Source organism: Pelobates fuscus, chromosome 9 (assembly GCF_036172605.1).
Source record: "Pelobates fuscus isolate aPelFus1 chromosome 9, aPelFus1.pri, whole genome shotgun sequence".
NCBI classification, from domain to species: domain Eukaryota; kingdom Metazoa; phylum Chordata; class Amphibia; order Anura; family Pelobatidae; genus Pelobates; species Pelobates fuscus.
The window spans coordinates 126,552,511-126,575,888 of record NC_086325.1 but is presented as its reverse complement, the minus strand read 5'-3'; the positions used below and the strand labels follow the sequence as shown (position 1 = coordinate 126,575,888).

General features: G+C 42.6%; 1 protein-coding gene across 1 annotated transcript in view; it reads right to left on the bottom strand.

Annotated features, from left to right (window-relative positions):
* Positions 1 to 23,378, bottom strand: part of ASTN2 (astrotactin 2) — a 925,983-nt gene that overhangs the window by 721,587 nt on the left and 181,018 nt on the right. The window contains exon 7 of the mRNA XM_063432386.1: positions 17,664 to 17,738. Coding sequence (XP_063288456.1) covers positions 17,664 to 17,738 — 75 coding nt within the window. The remainder of the gene's footprint in view (positions 1 to 17,663; positions 17,739 to 23,378) is intronic.

The following is a 23,378-nucleotide window of genomic DNA, read 5'->3' as shown; positions in this document are numbered from 1 at the left end:
CTCTGCTATTCTTATTTTTAAGGGTCTAATAGTTCTGCCCACATACTGGAGGCCGCACGGGCACTCCAGTAAATAAATGACATTTTTGCTGTTGCATGTAATAACGTCCTTTATATTGTATTTCTTGCCTGTATTATTAGATTTAAATTCTGTCACCATTCTTTTTGTTTTTTTAGTTTTCTTGCACGCTATGCAACAATTGCATTTATAAAAACCTTTATTATCCATAAAATTGTTAGTTTTATTAGGACTATTCTTTGTAAAATTCTTAGTTAAATGCATCTTTAAATTTGGAGCACCTCTAAATACTATTTTCGGTTTATCTGGGATTATTTTTCCCAGAATTTCATCTTCTTTTAATAAGTGCCAGTGCTTGGTTACATTTTTTTTCAGTTGTTTGTTTTTGTTATTATAATCTAAAACAATTGGTAGGGTAAAATCTGGATTTCCCTGGTTTGGCAGGGGTTTTAATTTATGTATTAGCTGGTTTCTATCTATTGTAGCTGTTTTCTTGATTGTTAAATCTATATTTTTTGCATCATATCCCTTTTGTGTAAAACTTTCTTTTAGTGTGTTTGCTTGTTCCAGAAAAGTTGATGTCTCTGAACAATTTCTTTTGAGTCTCATAATTTGGCTTTTAGGGATGCTATCCAGCCATATCTTGTTGTGGCAACTGTCTGTACTTATATAGTTGTTCACATTTACATCTTTAAAATGAGTTTTTGTGTGTATTTTATTGTTCTTAATGTAAATATTTAAATCTAAAAAAGTAACCATCGAATTGCTAAAATCTGCAGTTAAAATAATACCATCATCATTCCTATTTAAAAAAGAAATAAAATCTTTGGCTGAGCTCTCAGATCCCTTCCAGATAAAAAATAGATCATCTATGTATCGGGAATAGGATACCAGGCACTCCACCCAGTCATGCCCCCTCCAAATGGACTGGTCTTCCCACTCCGCCATATAGAGGTTGGCATAACTGGGTGCAAACCTGGTACCCATAGCTGTTCCCGTGTTTTGCAAATAAAAACCATCTTTAAACCAGAAGTAATTGTGCTTTAAAATCAAGTCTATACCTTCTATTAAAAATTCAGTATGCTCTTGGGGCATAGAGTCATCCCTTTCCAGAATATATCTAATTGCTTTACAACCTCTGTCATGTTTTATAATAGTATACAGAGACTGTACATCACAGGTGATCATAGTGTAGTCTGTATCCCAGATGACATTTTCCAATTTTTTTAAAAGGTCTATTGTATCTTTTAAATACGATTTGGTTTGTTTAACATACGGTTGTAACATTATGTCAATGTATTCGGAAAGGTTTGAGAGGGGTGATCCTATACCGGATACAATTGGACGGCCAGGGGGATTATTTAAGTTTTTACGAATCTTTGGCAGGGAGTATATAACCGGAATCTTAGGAGATGGGTTGTTGATGTAGTTATATTCTTTATCACTTAGGATCCCCATATCTTTACCTTTTTTTAGAAATACATTAAGTTTATTCTTTATGTCTGTTGTGGGGTCACTATTTAGTTTAACGTATGTATTACAATCATTTAGTTGTCTTAAAGCTTCTGTTTCGTATTTATCTTTTGATTGGATTACAAGACCTCCGCCTTTATCGGCGGGTTTGATTACAATGGAAGTATCATTATATAGGTCTTTTAAAACTTTCATTTCTCTTCTATTTAGATTTGATGTGTTGTTTCTGTGTCTGGTATCTAGGGTTTTTATTTCTTTGCATACCTTTTTTTCAAATATATCGAGAGCACTAGATTTAAAATATGCGGGGTAGAATGTGGATTTGTTCTTAAGCTCACTGCATCTGTATTCTTTGGGGTTTGTATCATTTGTATTAGTTGATTGGTGGTCATTAGATTTACTAAGATAAAAGCGTTTTAAAGTAGCATTTCTAACAAACTTATTTACATCTATATAAGTAAGAAATGAGCTATAATTTCGGGTTGGGGCAAACTTGAGGCCTCGTTTTAAAATATTAGTCTCTGTGGTATTTAATATTTTGTCAGACAGGTTAAAAATACCTGTAGGGGGTGATGGTGGTTTAGTGTTTAAAAGCTTTCTAGTCTTCCTTTTTTGTTGTCTTTTTCCTGACCTCCTTCCTCTAAGTCTCTCTTGCGATTTTTTATAGGGGAGATGCTGAGGCGATGGGTTTGTCTCTCTCTGTTGGATGCAATCTCTAAAAAAGAAGTTTCGTCAAACTGTTCACAAAAGGATAAGGCATGGTATCTGTTATTTCTAGTTAAGTCATGTGGGGATAGTTGTTTGGTCTCTTCTTGTCTTTTATAGAATTTCTTTGGATTTTCCCAAGAGTGTTTGTTAATGCGCTGAGGTTTCGGAGAGTCTGGTATATAAGTGTACCTATGTGTTTTAGGTCTCACTATGAGAGGAGAATCGAGGGCGTCGTGGTGTGTGGTATATTTGTGTTTGGGTTGGTCTTTAGTTTTTTCTAAGTGGTGAATGGGTTTGGTATCACATGTTTTATAAGTGTTTTGGTGATGTTTGGTGTGAAATTTATCATATCTAGTGTTATATCTTCCAGGAGATTTAATTGGTGATCTGTGCCTATAATTGTGAGAGTATTTTTTCTCGTGAAATTCTTTACTTTGAAACCTTTTGGGTCTAAATTGATGACCTACACGTGTATTAGTGTTGGTGTGCATTTCAGCATTTTTCCATCTATTTTGTGTGTTGGTTTTTTTTATGTTATAAGTGCGGAATTGTTTGTGTGCATAGTCATATTTGTCTCGATTGAATTTTTGAATTTTTATCCTTTTCGTGTCTGTTTCAATTTTTTCTACATTTTTTTTGATTTTTTGTGATGAATTATAAAATTCTTCTGTATCACCAAACGGGATTAGTTGTTCCCTTAGCGTGTTTATTTTTTTGTCTAATGTGGAGAGTTTTTCACTTTTAACTTTGATAAGACTCCTCATCAGACCGAAAGTACAGAACTCCAGGTGGTTATACCATTCTTCCATAAAGTTTGTATTATCGGTGTCTGATGTAGGCATTTTAAAGAGTCTCAGACCTCTTGGGGTGATTTTTTCTTCTATATATTTAGTTAATGTGGCTATCTCCCACCTTAACTTCATTTCTTTAGTCAATGAAAATTCTAATTCCTTAAGTAGTTCGGGTAGATTGTCAAAAATGATTAGAGGTTCATTGATATTTGGTTCTTCTAGCTCATTGAAAACATCATTAATATTAATGGTGTAATTATCTCGGTATTCAAACAGAGTCATAGTGGAGAAAATACTATAGGGCAGCCTATATAGGGAATGTATAATGGTCACAAAGCAGAGGGTAATAGGCGCTCGCTATAGTAAGTGATGGGCAGGCAGCAGTGTACAAAACAAGGATTCCCAAAACCTTGTATGTGAAATAGAAATCGGAAGAGAGGAGTGTATACCGCGCCTAGAGGTATTAGTATAAAAAATTATACATACATATATTCGATGGAAATTTTGACAGTGGATGGTAACCTCAAAATAAAAAGCAAAACATAATAGTGCAATACAGTAAATAAACAAGAAAGGTCAAATAAAGCTATACACAGTCCACTCACATGGGGATGAGCTATAACAGAGCTCAGCTGTGATGCGCCTGGACGGTATAATCCCCGTCTCGGGATATATGGTGGTATTGCTTCAGGGATTTTCCAAGGTGCAGTAGTGTGTAGATCATAAAATCCAAAAATAAAAATATAGCAGCATATGGTGAAGTACGTACTGATAGAGTAGTAACAAGTATAAAATGTATTATACTTACAATTTCTAGAGCACAAAACCTGCTCTAGTATAAACAGCCTAGGTGGTATAATCCCCACCAGGGATATGCAGGATCCAGGGAGTAGAAGATAATAATAAAAATATATATAAAAGTAAGCTAAAAGAAGTACTTTAATATATAAAACAAACAGGTATAATAACAAGTATAAGTAAAAGTCCACTTTACGCGTTTCGCCTCACAGGGCTTCTTCAGAAGTGTGGATCATCTCCCTCATGGATCCGTTTATATAAGGCTGTCAATTAGGAAAGTTAGTTGGTGGTGTAGTGGTTTCTAGTTCCGGATTCGCTGTCCTGGAACGCTCGTTTCCATTTCCGGGTAGTGTCTGTGGAACGCAGGTGTCGCCAGAATGATGACGCGGCACTCGCGTCGTACCGGAAATGACGTGATAGATGCGTCATTCCGGAATATTGGCCAGAATGATCGTGACGCTCAGGTGGAACGCACGCAACGTCCGAGAACAGCTATTTGCCTATACCGACACTCTGGAACGCAACGCACGCTGTTCTCGGACGTTGCGTGCGTTCCACCTGAGCGTCACGATCATTCTGGCCAATATTCCGGAATGACGCATCTATCACGTCATTTCCGGTACGACGCGAGTGCCGCGTCATCATTCTGGCGACACCTGCGTTCCACAGACACTACCCGGAAATGGAAACGAGCGTTCCAGGACAGCGAATCCGGAACTAGAAACCACTACACCACCAACTAACTTTCCTAATTGACAGCCTTATATAAACGGATCCATGAGGGAGATGATCCACACTTCTGAAGAAGCCCTGTGAGGCGAAACGCGTAAAGTGGACTTTTACTTATACTTGTTATTATACCTGTTTGTTTTATATATTAAAGTACTTCTTTTAGCTTACTTTTATATATATTTTTATTATTATCTTCTACTCCCTGGATCCTGCATATCCCTGGTGGGGATTATACCACCTAGGCTGTTTATACTAGAGCAGGTTTTGTGCTCTAGAAATTGTAAGTATAATACCTTTTATACTTGTTACTACTCTATCAGTACGTACTTCACCATATGCTGCTATATTTTTATTTTTGGATTTTATGATCTACACACTACTGCACCTTGGAAAATCCCTGAAGCAATACCACCATATATCCCGAGACGGGGATTATACCGTCCAGGCGCATCACAGCTGAGCTCTGTTATAGCTCATCCCCATGTGAGTGGACTGTGTATAGCTTTATTTGACCTTTCTTGTTTATTTACTGTATTGCACTATTATGTTTTGCTTTTTATTTTGAGGTTACCATCCACTGTCAAAATTTCCATCGAATATATGTATGTATAATTTTTTATACTAATACCTCTAGGCGCGGTATACACTCCTCTCTTCCGATTTCTATTTCACATACAAGGTTTTGGGAATCCTTGTTTTGTACACTGCTGCCTGCCCATCACTTACTATAGCGAGCGCCTATTACCCTCTGCTTTGTCCCACAGAGACGACCCGGACCGGGAACGGCACCAGCCCCCCCCCCCCCGCAACTATGACAGCTCAAATGGCCTAGAGGGAGGGACAACAGGGACATCACACCAACGCCTACAGGCAGACTGGGCCACATTGACCCCACAAGACAGGCTTCACGCCCAGGGTACGCTAAGGTGCTCGAGTTTAGGGTCTCCCGACTGCTGACACTACAGGGGCCAATTGTATCCACTGTTATACGGGTAGTGGCGGAGGACACAGGTGATCCCAGACAAGAAAGGTTTCCCTACACACCGCCCCCGAAAACGGCACTCTTTAGTGGTACGCCACCCTCTAAACCACGGCAGAGAGGAAGGGATTAACCCTAGGGAGAGACGGGGTGATAGGCCACGCTCCCACCGGACAGGGGTGTACAGTTCACGGCAGAGGGATTTGGCTGGACCGACAGGTGTGGTCGAGCCGACTCCTACCTTGCCCACACCTTTACCTTTGCTTTTACACACTTGGTTACTGAGATTGTATTATTGTTTACTGTTATTGTTGAAATTGTTATTTATACACTCGCGCGCTCCTCGCCTGAAGTGCCCCCGGGGGGAGGGGCGAATCCCCGCCCTACACCTGCTGACCGGCTCCCACAGCCTTCTCGCCCCCCCCTCACTCACTCACTACCCCTACCCCGCCCGCCCCTCCAGGCCACCGACGCAGCTGTGCCCTTACTATGCCGCCCCAGGCCACACACAGGCGAGCGGAGATCAACCTCCTGACCATAAACGCTAAGGGGCTAAACATCCCCGAGAAGCGCTTGAACGCGTTACGTCATTTCCATAGCCAAAAGGCACACGTAGTACTAATCCAGGAAACCCACTTTAAAGAGGGTCAAGCCCCTAAGCTCGCAGACGGATGATACACCCAGGGCTTCTTTAGTAACAACCCAGAGGGGAAAACCAAAGGCACTGCGATACTGATCCACAAATCGCTGCACTTCGCCCCCACTGACACCCTCAGTGACAAGCTAGGCCGATACATTTGTGTCAAGGGGCTCATAGCTGACAAACCCTACACATTCGCATGCCTCTACACCCCTAACCGACGCCAACACCTTTTCCTGCGCTCCACAATCAAGGCAATAAAGAGGTTTGCCGAAGGCTGCCTGATCATAGGGAGAGACCTGAATGTAGCCCTAAGACCGACAGTTGACACGTCCACTGGCACCTCTTCGCTGCCTCGCCACATCCTCACAGCCATAGACAAGATCTTACACGACGCCCGTCTGGTAGACTGCTGGAGGGCGACACACCCAACGGACCGTGACTATACGTTTTTCTCGACCCCCAACAAAACCTACTCGAGAATTGACTATTTCCTAATGCCACATTACTTTTTGACAGACATCCGACGGACGGCCATAGACACGGCAACCTGGTCTGACCATGCCCCAGTCCTAATGACAGTGACGTCCCCACTATATCGACCTACATGTAACAGCTGGAGGCTCAACGACTCCCTCCTTAACGACCCGGTCGTGCTGACAGAAGCCAAAACGCAGCTTACGCAATATTTCACAGACAATGACACGCCGGACGTCACGCCCTTCTGCCTCTGGGAAGCTCACAAATGTGTGATGAGGGGACACTTCATAGCGAAAGGTGCAGCTCTAAAACGGGCGAAAGCCGCCAGACTACAGACCTTATTGACCGAAATTCGCACACTAGAGGACAGGCACAAACAGACCCATCTCCCGACCGACGGGGCACAACTAACGACACTCCGGAGGGAACTCTCTACCATCCTCAATGCCAACTATCACAGAGCATGCATACACACCAAAGCGTTTTTCTATAATAACGCTAATAAATGCGGCACCCTCCTTGCACGCATGATAGCCAAAAAGAGGGCGGCAGCATATATCCCCAAGATCAGGGACAAACAGGGGAGGATCCAGGGAATGCCACGGGACATGGCAGACGCTATACAAACTTACTATGCAGACCTATACAGCCTAGAACCACACAAGACAGACAATTGCACTAGCGGACAAGAAAGCACGCATCACCAGATACCTAGAACCCCGCATAGGCAAACGTCTCACACAAGAAGGAAGCGCGGAGCTGGATGAACCAATCACCACCCAGGAAATTACATGGGCCCTCAAAACGGCCAAACCCGGCAAAAGCCCGGGACCTGACGGTCTACCTATTAGGTACTACAAAGCGTACGCAGAGCTCCTCCTCCCCCGCCTCCTGGTAGTGCTCAATGCGCTTAGAGACGGGACGCAGATCCCGCCTCAAACCCTGGAAGCAAACATCGCCCTGATCCCCAAAGAGGGGAAAGACCCTGAACAATGCGGCAACTACGGGCCAATATCCCTGCTCAACTGCGATGTAAAACTTTTCACAAAAGTGCTCTCGCAGAGAATGCAAACCTTTCTCCTGGACCTAATACACAGGGACCAAGTGGGATTTACCCCACAACGTGAAGCTAGGGATAACACGATCAGGGCACAAGCCCTGATCCACACCGCAAACACCAGCAAAGAGGGCCTTCTCCTGCTCTCTACGGACGCGGAGAAGGCCTTCGACAGGATAGCTTGGGACTTTATGTTCCAGGTACTGGAGGAGCTAGGGACGGGTCCATTCATGATGACCTGGATCAAAGCATTATATTCGAGACCGACAGCCCACATGTGTGTGAACGGAGCCTTCACAGACCCCTTCCCGATCAGGAATGGAACCAGACAGGGCTGCCCACTCTCACCCCTTTTGTTCATACTCGCACTGGAACCATTCCTGAACTCGATCCGGAATAACCCACTCATCCCGGGGCTGAAGATAGGGAACAAGAGGCACCCCGTAGCAGCGTATGCGGACGACCTATTGTTTTTCGTCACCGAACCTGAAACGGCAATGCCGACTCTAATGAGGGAATTCGAGACATACGGAGAAGTATCGAATTTCAAAATAAACTTCTCCAAATCCACGATACTGAACATTTCCGTCCCGAAACGCACAGAAACGGCGCTGAGAAGGGACCTCCCCTTTGGGTGGTCGGATTCCTCCCTGAGATACCTAGGGGCAATGATCACCAAGGACCTCGCCCAGCTATACGAGGCAAACTTTCGACCGCTGCTGCGCACCATCCAGAACAACCTCACTGAATGGGAACGGGTTCGGCAGGGTGGGAGTTCTCAAAATGAACGTCTTGCCGCGGGTGCTGTACCTGTTTCAGGCCATCCCCTGTGCTATCCCAGAGGCTTTCTTCGCCTCGCTCAGATCCATGACCCTCAGATTCACCTGGCAGAAACTGAAAGACAGAATAAAACATGATGTGCTCACGCTGCCCAAAGAAAAAGGTATTACCGAGCCACACACGTCCAACGGATCATGGAATGGACTAAATCAGAGGTTGTTAAACTGTGGAAAGACGTGGAGACCGCACAGGTAGGCAGACCTATCGCAGTCCTCCCCTGGCTGGACGACCAACAGGGTAGGCAGTTAGCAGCCCCACACCCCCTCATCAAAGCGACCATACAGGTGTGGCACAAACTAGCCACACGACTGTCACTCACCACTACACCCTCCCCATTGCTCCTGCTGACCCACAACGAGACCTTCCCCCCTGGAAAAGAGCCGAAAACACTAGTCTGCCTCCTGAATCGAGAGGTCCCGAGGCTGTGCCACGCAACCACAGGTGGCCGCCTCAAGACACTAGAGGCCATGACCGGGAGCTCAAACCACCCATTCATGATACAATTCCGATACAGACAACTGAAACTGTTCATGCAACCACTGCTTCTGATCCACAACACCACTAGAACACTGACGCAATTCGAGGAGCTCTGTATGGACCCACTCACCCTACCTAAGAACCTCTCCACACTCTATGGCATGCTCATGCGACAGGGCAGACAACCACCCCCAAGCTTTATGGGAAAATGGGAACAAGCACTAGGCACATCCTTCACACCACCTCAATGGGACAAGATTTGTACCCTTACGCTCCACTGCGCGCTGTTGTAGCAGTACTTACCCTCTCCAGGGGCCGCCCGGGGTCCTCTCTTCTCGCCGCGCGCGGTCCTGCTCCTGCACGAGCCGCACGCGGCTCAGCCAACGACAACACCAAGACAAAGTCATCTATCTACAAAAAATCCCTCACAATCCGAATACTCAATGTGGCTAAAAGCCTCATCCCCATTTACTGGAAGAAACAAACTGCACCGCCCATAGACACTTGGTACCGACGCATGGAGGAACTCAGAACACTGGAGGAGCTATCCCTGATGGCAGAAGGGAAATCACAGACTTATTTGACGATCTGGACACACTGGCTACTGACCACTGCACGCCTGGACTTCCAAGCTATGCTCCACTGACCTAAACGAACAGACCCAGTCTATCCACAGACTCGACAGGACATGACCCCCACCCCTATCAGCCCCCCCCCACCCCGTGGACCAGGAGGCGAGGGAGCGCGACTGCTCGGAGAACGACTCACGGCACTATCGCTAGGCAGAGTCAAACATAGCACGTAAAAAGGTATCACACACGAGGTTGGAGAGAGGAGACTTAGTAGAGGAACACCTCACTCAGGCTTCCGAGCCCGCCACAGACACACCTTGACGGTTTCAAGGTACTTAGTACTGCTGCAAATGCACACGATCTGGCTCACAGCGTAGAATGTCCAAAGAAGGGTATACGGAGCGGAGACCCCCAGCAACGGTGGGGCAAGCACACCTACTAGGAGTAAGCAGACACACACCCAGGGCACAGGGAACGGAATCCCCACCCACGGGGAAGAACACACTCCAACCCCAGCACCCGCCCTAGTAGATTCCCTAGACTCTGGGTGCTACTACCACCAATATGGCAGCAACCTTCCTATTAGACACATATGCCACACTAGTCCGTTATTGCTTAGGCGTAAAGGGGGCTCCAATGACCGCCTTGGGCCACCACCTAGGGCACACATACTGCGGGACCTGCGAGTCCCACCAATATATACCCAATACGTAATGGGGTGACCTGCAAGTCACCAATGCTTGCATTTAAGACAGACGTTCTACATGTTATGTTATCTTAGAAGACCTGACCAACTTTTGGGACCTGCGAGTCCACGCTGATGAGTTTGCTACATTGTCATGACGTTGAAAATTATTCAATAAAAATATATTCACAAAAAAAAAGTTGTAGATTGTATTCATACATGTTAAAAATGGCAGCTCAACGTTTCAGTCCTCGTCTGGGACTTTCATCAGGAACAATAACCATACACAGAAAGACAACATATATAGGGGAAATAATCATTAGAAATTAGCTTACCCCAGGTGTACATGATCTCTAGTGTCGCCCGCTTTCTAAAGTGCCCAGTGTGCATGCGTGTGCGTGACCCGCCATTCTATAATGTGACCGCGTGACGTATGTCGCCATGGGGACGGGAAGCAAGCCCAATCACCATGGCAACCCGGTCACGTACTAGTGATACTTAAACAAAGAATTTAAAATGTGTATAATACAGAATCATGTTCCCTTATTAAAGTGCTAAGCAAGTTATAAACAAATAAAGAAGGAGTGTAAGGATTAAACAACTAGCTATCTATACTGATCTGAGAAGACCACATACATATATGTAGCAAGAACAGCTGGTGTTGTGTTTAAAGAAGCAGATTCCAATAATCAATTAAAACATGGAGTCACTATACTGTGTATAGAAATAAGTGCTTGTGTAATACAACACAGGTAATTATAAAACCCATAGAAAGTGCTATATTTTGTAAAGTGCAATAGATCTCAAGTAAAGTGTGAATAATACTAATTAGTGTGAATTGTGAATAAAATAGATAAGTAACATCAATCTAAATGGCCAATATATTAAGGTGTTACCATAATATAAGCAGGGATAAATGTGGATTTGAGTATGTACATTTGTAAAGTGCAAGGTGCATAATGATTATTAACTCCATAACAGCTAACCTTTCAGCCTTCATTGATTCTTACCTTCAGAAATATGCCCAGGCAGCTTTATCATATGTGAAAGACACAAAATCCCTCTTGCAAGAACTAGACAATATCGAATGGCGAGAGGAATACAGTTGGGCAACATTGGACGTCACGTCCTTATATACAGTTATTAACCATAACCAAGGTATTGAAACCATTCGGTACTATATGGATCAGGATATGACTATCTCCAATGATTTGAAGGAGTTTATAATTTGGGGAGTCCAGTTTATTCTCGAACAAAACTATTTTTTCTTTGAAGGCTCGTTCTATTTGCAGACCAGGGGCACCGCCATGGGCACCAGGTTTGCCCCCAGCTATGCCAACACTTTCATGCGGAAGTGGGAGGACCATTTCGTATGGGAGGGACATGGCTGGGTGGCATCCCTGGTGCTCTGGCGGAGATATATTGATGACATAATTGTCATTTGGAATGGAGACAAGATCTCCTTTGACAATTTTGCCGTTTATTTGAATACTAACAATTTGAATCTGAAATTCACTCCGATATGGGAGAAAAAAATCGATCAATTTCTTGGATGTGGTTTTATTTAACGAGGAGGATAAAATACACACAAGATGTTTTTTCAAGCCTACAGACGGCAATAGTTATGTACATCAAACTAGTTGCCATTACAAGCCGTGGTTGAAAGGGATAGCCAAAAGCCAATTCACAAGGGTGAAACGTAACTGCTCCAAACCCCAGGAATTCAAGACCCAAGCAGATCATATTAAACATAAATTGATCCAACGGGGTTATAATAAGAACAGTATGGAGAAGGAGATGAGACTTGTGGACATAGGCGAAAGAGCTGATTTACTTTCGGATACCAGGAAATCAAATAATAACACTGTAAATAAGTTTGAGTTTTCTTTTAAAACAAGATTTAATACCCATCACAATGAGATCACCAAGATATTTCGTAAACATTGGTCGATTTTACAATGTGACCCTGTGATGGGACAAGTACTACCTAAGAACCCCACTATGATCTTTAGAAAAAACAAGAACCTTAAGAACATGTTAGCACCAAGCTACATTAAACCAATTGAACAAACAACCCCTGGGGTCACTATTAAAGGCTTTAGGAGCTGTAGGAGCTGTGTGGCGTGTAGGACAGCTTCTTTATTAGATTCAAGTACTTTTCAGAGTAATGTAACGGGAGAATCTTTTTCTATCAAATCATATGTCGGCTGCCGCACGGACTTTGTGGTTTATTTACTACAGTGCCCGTGCGGTAAGCAATACGTGGGACGTACCAAAAGATTATTAAAAGTGAGAATTATGGAACATCTTAATAATATAAAAAAGGGTCTCACTACTCACTCAGTCCCAATACACTGCCAATCATGTCCCCTGTTTGATTTAAAAAAAATCATATGTAGGGGTATTGAGTATGTTCCCCCCCATTGGAGAGGGGGTGACAGGCTCAAGAAATTATGTCAAAAAGAGACTTATTGGATTCACCGTCTACAAACATTGGAACCGAAAGGTTTAAATGTAGACATAGATTTAGTTTGCTTTCTCTGATATTGTGTATATATGTTTTGATAATACAGATACTGTTGAATATTGGAGAATATGGAGTTTTTAGATTTTGTATATATATGAATTGCTGTATGATATTAATTATGAATTGATTTATAAGTGAAGAGTTTTGATGAGTAAATGACATCTGAGGTTTTGATGATTCCATGTTATGGGATCCGGTATAAGGTCTCTTGTACTGACCTATTTATGTCTTTTTACTGACGCTATGTTTTGTTTTTAGTGATGCATACTAATGGTTTCACGTTTTTGAGAATTGCCATAAGTATTGAGATCCGTTATTCACGCATGCGCAAACAGACTATATGTATTTACGGAAACCGATACCCCCTAGACGCAAGGACCCTGTTGGAACGCACGCAAGCGCTGCGTGAAACGTCAACATCACTTCCGGGTATGCTGGAACGCACGGAAGTGCCGGGTGAAGCGCTTACATCACTTCCGGGCGACGTTGACAGCACCTGAAAGCGGGAAATTCAAGAACGAACAGCTGTTACACGGCAGGATTGATCCGGAACACACCCACTACACCACCAATAGGAAGAAGGGTTCTCCTATAAAGTGAGACTGTGGGGAGAGGGAGGGTATAGCGGGAATTTGTTTTGTATGAAGATTATTTATATTTTTTACTAAGAGGTCCCTGATGAAGTTCTAACCGAACGAAACGCGTTGGACCAGTGCCTTATTTTACCAAATACATTTTCTAATCATACTACTTGTTCCTGCTCTTCTGTGGTTTCCGGATCTGTGGACCAATAACAGCTAGCAGTCCCAGTGTTGCATATTCCCCCTCTGCCACCAAGGGGTGATGTTCTGAATGCGCAAAACTCCTGACATCTTGTGAGTGTACCTGTTAGCATGTCTTTATACATGCTCATAACAATCTTCACTATGTATTGTTAATTTCTTTTCTATAGGTATAGACAGCGATTTCCCCTCTACCCTTTGTATGCATAATGATTATATAGATTAGAGTATATTAGGCAGGGGCAAGTAAGGAAAAAGCATATATAGAGGTAGGGGAACTGACAGATACTAGAAAATATTATAACTAAATAAGTTCAGAAACAAACTCATTAAGAAAATGAAGTAAAAAATTAAGAATTAAAATCAAAGCTTAAAAACATATGTTACAAGTGACTTATATTAATGAATGATATGAAATCATTTCATTCAGTCCTTTTGGGGCTATAGTATCCAATGTATATATCCAAAATGTCTCTCGATTCAGGAGAAGTTTACCTCTGTCACCCCCACGTTTTGGCGATGGTATGTGATCTATTGCCAAGAACTTGAGTGCTGAAAGTGGGTGTTGAAGGGCAAGAAAGTGCTTGGCAACTGGTTGATCAGAGGTACCGTCACGGTAGGCCACCCGTATGCGCGATCTGTGTCCCCTGATTCTCTCACATAAAGGTGTCTTGGTTTTACAGATATATGAGAGTCCACAGGGGCAAGACAGCTTATAAATCACATAGGGAGTCTTACAAGTAATAGTGTAACATATCTGGAAGGACTTTTTCGTATGTGGGTGCTGGAAGGTACGGGATGGAGTCATGTGCCCACAAGTGACACAGCCCAAACAACGAATATTCCCCCGACTCTGTGCTTCGGTATTTTTTTCATAACTTTTTATCAGATCCATGTGGACCAATAGGCCCCTTCGATTTTTGTTTCTTCAATAGCAAATGGGGGGGGGTCTTTAAACAGTTTGGGGAGTGTGTCATCACACGCCACCATTTTCCAATTCTCCTTGATAATTTTGGAAATCACTGGGGATGTGTCATGGAAAGTAAAGGAGAAGACCAACCTTGGGGCTTCTTTTTCAACTCTAGTTGAGCAGGCAGATTTTGCCTTTTCCTGTGCTCTAACTAAGTAATTCCGTCGATAGCCACGTTCAATGAATCTCTCCATCATCTCCTCCAGTTGTCCCTCCATTGTATTCACATCCGAGTTGTTGTGAATCACCCTCAAAAATGGAGCTTTAGGCAATGATTTTTTTTTTTTTACCAATACTGTATATTAGAAAAAAACTGACTTGCATGTTGTACGTGATAGACCTACTTAAATCTTTTGTTTTATTCTTTCTGTTACATAGAAGTATTAGTTTATTACTCTGTTTTATTGTAAGTTATTTCACATGGGATCTGTGTGCCTGGTATGATTGTTACTTTAATACCATAAGCCCACTACACTTTCTATGAGAGTGGGATAGTGTAAATGTGTAGCATTGTTTGCATGATGAGCTCAGTATTTTTATACTGAGACAAAAAGTAATTTCATTAGTATTTGAAAGTTAATTCCCTGTATGGGATTAATTGTATAGGACACCAATCAGCACATCTTCCCTGCCCTGTGTGTTTGTTGAAAAGGATCCATACTGTAAATATGATTTTTTGTTTGTAAATAAGAGAGCAACATTTACATTTTCAGCGGTCCAACACATTCTTCATTTTGTGCTCTAAGCTAACCTTTTTATTGCTACAGATGCTTTAAATGATCCAGTGCAATACCTACTGCATATGTTTTGTGTATTCTATGTCTTACATTATATGTGTTCTTTAAATTGTGGTATATAGCCTTGATCAGAGATCATGGACAAATGTTTCTACCTGTGTTACTAAGGCTCTTGGAGACTGACCGGTCTAAGGTTTGCCATGCCTTTTAACATGGCATAGTAGGGGGCGGAGCCAACTGTGAGACAAGCTGGATGTGTGCTAGCAGAGTTCCGGATGGAAACTCGGGCAATCCGTGATCATCGGGCACATATTACAACATGGGACACCCCAAAAAAGGTACTGCACCTACCTAACTCTCCAACAAACAATCTGGAACAAAAACAGGCGCATTAAACACATTTTTCAAAGACAATGCAGCGCAACATTACGCTGCATGATGGCAGCGGAATCCCGGTCTGAGCACTCCTCACCACCTTTGAGCCCGGCCATCTCGGACAGCCCTTCAACAAATATAGATGATGACCTAAAATAAATACTTAAAAACGTACCCAAACAAGACCTAGCGGCTATGATCCATAAACTGGAATCCACATTTCAAACAAAAATGGAAAACATGGCAGCGGAAGTCAAATTGGTAGAGGAACGAATTGAATCTTTGGAAGACAACCAAGATCACACCCAAGTAAAGCAAGTACAGCAAGCCCTGGAAGCACAAAACATTCAAATGGCATTGATGTACCGCTCAATCGACGATCTAGACAATAGAAGGCGCCGCAACAACCTTAGAATCAAAGGCATGCCAGAAGCCGAAGGAGAAAATCTCCCCAATACACTCCAGGAGCTGTTTAATTACTTGCTCCATAAAGATCCGTCGGAACGTATCTTATTCGACAGAACCCACAGGACACTTAAACCTAGTGGCCCAGCCTCAGATGCTCCAAGAGACATAATCTGTCGTCTACACTATTACGGGGTGAAAGAAGACATCCTCCGTGAATTGAGGAAGACAACATAACCCCTTCTTTTCTTGGGGGCACAAATACAAATTTATCCAGATCTTTCCTGGATGACGCTGCAAGCAAGAAGAATCCTCAAACCCCTAACCGACCTCCTCCGCACCAGGAACATCAGGTACAGGTGGGGTTTCCCCCTCTCATTAATGGCCACACATAACGGGACTACCGCTACGGTGACCACATCAGATGATATAGCCACGTTTACCTCATCTCTAAACCTTCCAGACATACAAATTCCAGATTGGTATGGTCCAGTACAAGCTCCTCACAACTACCCACGTCCACAGAGAGCAAGATGGCAAACACCACCTAAACGACGTCGGAATGACCAGCAACATCAACACAGAAGCATACAGCTGCAACATGACGAATCTCACCGAATTTGAAGCCCGGGACAGGGACACAGCCCAGAGATAACGGGAAGGTCAGGCAAGTTGCCAGAGCAGTGAAGCTCTTTAAACATTCACATGTCAGGACAACGTCTATAACTTCCCACGACTATACTTACAATGACTGAGACATTGATTTCTCGCCTCACCCAGCCCAACTACCCCCCATCCCGAGCCATACTGCACCCCTATAAATAGACTTTACCAACCCCACACAAGGCTGCAAGACCGGATGGATACGAACCCTACAAACTCCACACGAGTCCCGACATACGACGCAGAGTTTCTCATATCTAAACCATCGCAAGATTAACAGACACCGAAGAGGCACATCAGAAGGACTCCAGTGGCCCCTATTTTCGGGTTGGGACCAACAACAAAGACTCTGCAATCCAAACCCGAGGGGGATCCACACACTTCCAAACTGATCTCAACCAGGGGCTCCTGGCTTCACTATATACTGAAAGGGTACTTAATGTAACATTGTGAATCTCTTTGCATGGGTCAATCGCTGTATTCCACTGTTCCTTCTCTCATCTGTTCCCGTTTATGAATCCCGCCTTCCGTCCTGATTGGTGGAAGGGATAGGGCTAAGTCAAGCAGCTTATTCAATCTTGTGCAGCTTTCTTTGAGTGCTTGGAGGAAGTAACACCACATCCTTCCAGTGCTGTGGAACAGGTAGGAAAGTGAAGCTGTCCGTGCACTCAGCTTAGGGGTCTCGTCTGTCAAATATCCACAATGCGGTCAAGTTTGGGGAGATCTCAACCAGAATGCATGAGGATCTTGGTGCTTGACTAAGTAGCTTACCCGAGTCCCATTCCATATCAACAGCGATCTTGTCAGTTAAAAGGCGTAATGTACCATACCTCCAGACTCTGAATTGCATAAAGGCATGTTCCCTGTGGCTCATCTCATGATGCATTTCCTGTGGGCTGTATTGCCATGATCAGTGTACAATACAGAGGAACTAATTAGGAAATAGTTACTCACCGGAGTATTCTCTCTGGGGCTTGCTCTCCAGTGACCAGATCATATCCTCTTTCTAGTGTGTTGTAAGGCCATGGTCTGAAAAAAAAAGAGAGTTTAAAGTTATCATGTTAGAAGTTAACAATCCATGATATTGATGTATACCAATATAAAAAAAAATTAAAAAAAATTGTCAATTAAGAATATTTATATGAATGTGGTACTGAGGAGCTTATTCACCTAAATGGGAACGGTGTAGAATTGTCAAGGGAATTGCAAATTTGAGATCATAGCAAAACTAATTATCCAAAAATGTTTCTGGTTCTGCTATTCTAGCCTTAAATATCCCATCTGAATTTCCAATTTTCAAAATGAATGTTGCAGACTTACTCAGGGGCAACATTTATAAAACTGGCCAGTATTAACCTCCTGCTACATATGCAGATGTTGTGAACCCCAAGCACAACTCTCAACTGGAGAAATGCTTCCAAAAACATATTATTCATTTTTAACATGTGAGGTAACAGCTTCTTGATCCAAGAACAATCATTATGAGGGCAGTTTTTCGCAAAATTGGAAAGCACTTCTGTATTTTTTTTATTTTTGTTGCCTTATTTTGGAGCAAAAACAATTAGAGAAAGGTTGAAATGGGCACAAGTATGTTTTGTAACTATATGTAACTATATAACTCAACCTCCATCAGATTTTGGCGGGAATGGCTGTAGCAAGTTGTCGGACCAATCACAGTAGGTTAGAGAAGGGGGGAAGGGAAGGGGGGTGGTTTTAAAGGTCCAAAGCCCCTGCCACAACTTCAGGCCAAGCCTTCCCATATATGATCTAAGTACTTTTATATACATATACATAAACCATTATTAAAAGTGTATTTTAATATTAATCTATATAATAATATTTATATATTAAAATACACTTAGAATAATGTTAATTAAATCTATATATTTCAAATTATAAATTTATATATAAAATAAAAATAATGAATGAATAAATTGAAAATAAAATAAAAATAATAAAATTAAATAAAAAAAAAATTATATACCGGTTTAAATTTGTTCCAACTGTATTTTGATATTAATATACATATACATTTAAATCAAAATACATTTAGAATGACGTTATCAATACCCTTAATGACAGCAGACGTACTAGGTACGTCCGACCAAAAACGGTTAAGGACCGCAGACGTATTAGGAGCCTTGGACTTACCTGGACCGGCGATCCGTAGTGATCACGGTCGGGGGGGACTGCCGGAGACATCAGCAGTCCCCCTGCAGCAGCTCCGGCCACCCTGGCCCTCCAGGGCCATGTGATCACCATGATCACATCGCCGCAATAGGAGTCTATGGAGCTGCCAGCAGGGGTACTCTGAGCTGTCAGGCAGACCCCCAGGCTGCTATAAAGTAAAAGTAATAATAAAATATGTATATTACATATGTATAATATATTGTAAATAATTATAAAATTTTATAATATATTATACATATATTATGCATATATATGTTTCATTATAAGTGTACTTTGATATATATATATATATATATATACACACACACACACGCACATAGCGGGTGGTGCTTTTATGAGTTATATAAGGGTTGTGATCATTAGCTTGGCTAATATAGCTTGGTTGCTGCTTCTAAGTGTTGCTTAAAAGTGTGTGATTGGAGATTTTCTGGAGAGTTTTACTGATTCTTCAACTGTCTAAGATTTTGCTAAGATTTGTCTTTTTACGGACAGGCGGACCTACCCTTCCAGTACATCCTCTAGTGGGGATTGTACCACTAAATGCCCTTCATCCCAGAGCTGGCCCTAGCTCCATCAAATGTGAGTGTACAATCCTCCTTTTTACTTATTTTTAACTTGGAGCTACAATATCTCACTATTGGCAGTTTTCTGTGCTTTCTTTTATCTTCACATTTACGGATTATCTACAACCCGGACGGATCAGCTCCTGAGGATTGTACACATACCCTATCCATATATCAGTGAGACTGTTTTTATTGATTTTATTCAACTTTTTTTTTATCATTTTGATCTTTACTGAACATCTGGATGGACTTTTTTTATATTTTTTATAATTGCAAAGAGGCTATTATACCCAGGTTTTATCACTTGCTGTTTTTATACTTCAACCAATTGGTTTCTACTTTATGGTACTATTCTTTGAACAATAGCTCAGCCCTTAACTCCTCTTTATTCTTCCTGTAAACTGGAGATAATCTGAGGTATACAGGAGAAAAGAAAAGGTAAGATTTGTTTGATTTAAATTTCTCACCTCATTAAAATGCAGACTTAGTTCAGTGTAATAGTTGCTATGCATTTGTTTCACGTTCCACTTTTTTGGAGATTCGGATGCCGTCTAATCTGTAGACAGTTCTCTATATTGCGGCAGGAGATTGTATTTTTGAAGTCTGAGATTTGTAAATTATTCAGTAAACAAACTCAGGCTGGAACGGTTGCATAGCCACTGCCACAGAGATGTCCTAGGAATTGCAAATGGATTACTGTAGGATCTGGTAGACAGAGTTGTGGATAAAAGGTATATTGCACAGTCTGTTGCTCTACATAATTCATTGTCAGCACTTTCAGAGTGTACTGGTGTAATGGAGACAGGCTCAGGCACCAAGTGTAGAGGTGCGATGGAGACAGGCTAAGGCACTGTGTGTAGTGGTGTTGTGGAGACAGGCTTGGAAACTATAGTGAGGCCTGATAGAAAGCAGTTGTTGGGGGATTCCATCATAAGAGGTGTGGAGATGGACAATGGTGGTCTTTTGAGATGTCTTCCCGGAGCTACTGCTCACAGAGACAGGAGACGTATTTGTAATATTGTTAAGCAAGCAAAGCAGGAAGGGGAATTTGATGTACTTGTCCATCTACCGACAAATACCTTGGCTTGCAATGAGGTTTCAAAAGTAAAGGAAGTTTTTTTGTGTGTTTTTGCCAATGATATATGGCAGGTTGCTTCCACGCTGTCATTCACGCTTGGTGAATGGTGTCGGGAGCAAGAATTTAGCTTCATTTCTCGTGGTAGCTCTGTTTGGAATGGAAATAAACTGTACAAAAAAGATGGATTGCATCTTTCTCAAAAGGGAACAAATGATCTTAGTGAGCAGTTCAGAGGCTTTGCTAGGATGTATGTAAACTAGGAGGGAGGGGGGGGGGAATGGTGATAAAACATCAATCCAATTGCCCCCCCAAAACAAGGACAGAAGGTGCCTGTAGCAAGTGTGTTAAAAAATTATAGGCTTAGAGCCATGTCTACAAATGCTCGCAGTTTAGGGAATAAAATCAATGAACTTGTGGCAATAATGGCAACTGTTAATGTAGATTTAGTCGCAGTTACCGAGACATGGTATAATGAGAAAAATGACTGGGACATAGAAATACCAGGGTAAACTTTATATAGAAAAGACAAGGAAGGCAAGTAAGGGGGAGGGGTGGCCCTGTATGTGAAGGATAGCATAAAATCTAGCCTAATAGGTTACGTTCAAATTTAGTAATCACATAGTAACTTGTGTAGGTGTGATTTATAGGCCCCCAGGACAAATAGAAGAGTTAGATAATCTACTAGTTGAGGAAATAGCTAAAATGACAATGAAGTGGGAAGTTATCATCATGGGTGACTTTAATCTTCCTAAAGTGAACTGGAAAATCAAAATAGCTGCTTTTGCCAGGAGCACGCATATTCTAAACTCCCTACTGGGATTATCTCTAAAACAAGTAGTTGAGGAGCCAACTCGTAAAGAGGCCATACTAGATTTGGTGTTAACAAATGGAGATTTGGTATCCAATATTACTGTAGGTGAAAGTTTAGGATCCAGTGATCATCAGTCAGTGTGGTTTAATATAAGAACAGTGACTGTGTCACACCACACAACACCAAAAGTTTTAGACTTTAGAAAAACAGACTTTTCTAAAATTAGAATATGTGTAACGGAGTCATTATCAGACTGGAGCAATTTAAATGGAGTCCAAGAGAAATGGGATTATTTAAAAGTTGCACTGCTGAAGGCAACAGAAAATGGCATTATGCTTGTCAGTAAAAGCAAAAAGAAAATAAGAAACCAATGTGGAACTTGTGCAGATTGTCAGGATTACTGTTTGATCCAGCACGTAGAACCATATAGCACGGATGACAAATAAGTAACGTATTACCGGTCCTTAGAATGGCCGGATTAACGTACAAAGAATAGTCAAAAATACTAGCCGAGGTCAGGGAACACAGAAAGGGACACAGCGATGAGGAAAGCCAAGAGTCAGGATACCAGAATATAGAGAAGTCAATAAACAAAGCCAAAGTCAAAAAACAGGTAGAAAACTATAAACAGGAACGCACTCTCGGACAACCACAAGGGAAACCACGACAGGGCACTGAGCAGGATGAGAATTGGGCCTAAATACCCCTCCTCTAGATCTGATAGGTTGTAACCGGCCTTTGACCCCAAATTCAGTTACCAGGTTTCATTTGCATAATTGCTGCTCAGCATTAACCCTTCTGTGGATTAGGTTGCTGCTCGGCACAACTTTTCCTGTGTGGACAGTAAATGTCATTAACCACATTTTTATATGCGGATGAATACGTGACATTACCCCCCACCTGAAGAACGCCCACCGGGCGGGCAGGACCAGGCTTGAGAAGAAATTTGGTGTGAAAAGCGCGGATCTTACGGCCCGCATGCAGGTCAGGAGCCGAAACCCAAGAACGATCAGCAGGACCGTAACCTTTCCAAACAACCAAGTACTGTAAAGTGCCCCGAGAAAACCTAGAATCCACGATAGAAGATACCTCATACTCCTCCTGACCACCCACCACCACCGGAGGGGGAGGAACACAAGGAACAGTATATCTATTGCAGACAAGAGGTTTGAGTAAAGACACATGAAAAGTGTTGGGAACCCCTAAAGATGCAGGAAGAGCCAGAGAGTAAGACACTGGATTGATCCTATGAAGCACTCTATAGGGACCAAGGAATCTGGGGGCAAACTTCATGCTAGGGACCTTAAGCTTGATGTTGCGAGATGACAACCAAACCCGGTCCCCCACTTGGTACACCGGGTTGGCACTCCTACGCTTATCAGCAAAATGTTTGAAGGGCCCAGCAGCAGCCCCTAGAGCAGTTTGAACCTTAACCCAGGTATCCCGAATGGAGGCCAGACGCTCATCCAGAGCAGGAATGGCAGTATCAGAAAAAAATGCAGGGAGAACCGTAGGATGCCTACCATTATTGACAAAAAATGGACTGTGCCCAGAGGAGTCATGAACAGCATTGTTTCTAGCTAACTCGGCCCACGGGAGTAGTTCGGACTAATTGTCCTGTGTGCTATTAATAAAACAATGCAAATAAACTTCTAATGACTGGTTAGCCCTCTCAGCTGTACCATTGGTCTGTGGATGGTAGGAGGAGGAGAAGGAGAGATCAATCCCCAATTGTTTACTGAACGCCCTCCAGAACCTGGACACAACAGGGGGATCTTGGAACCCTCCAAAAGATGTCGCCACTCCTTGAGGGCAAGAATAATGGCCAACAGTTCTCTATTGCCAATATCGTAGTTGCGCTCAGCAGGAGACATATTTCTGGAGAAGTAGCCACAAGGATGCAATGGTGTTCTCTGGCTTTCTCTCCGAGAGAGAACAGCCCCTACCCCTGTCTCGGATGCATCAACCTCCAATATAAAAGGTTTACTGGTGTCGGGATGTTTTAGTATGTCCGCAGAGGCAAATCT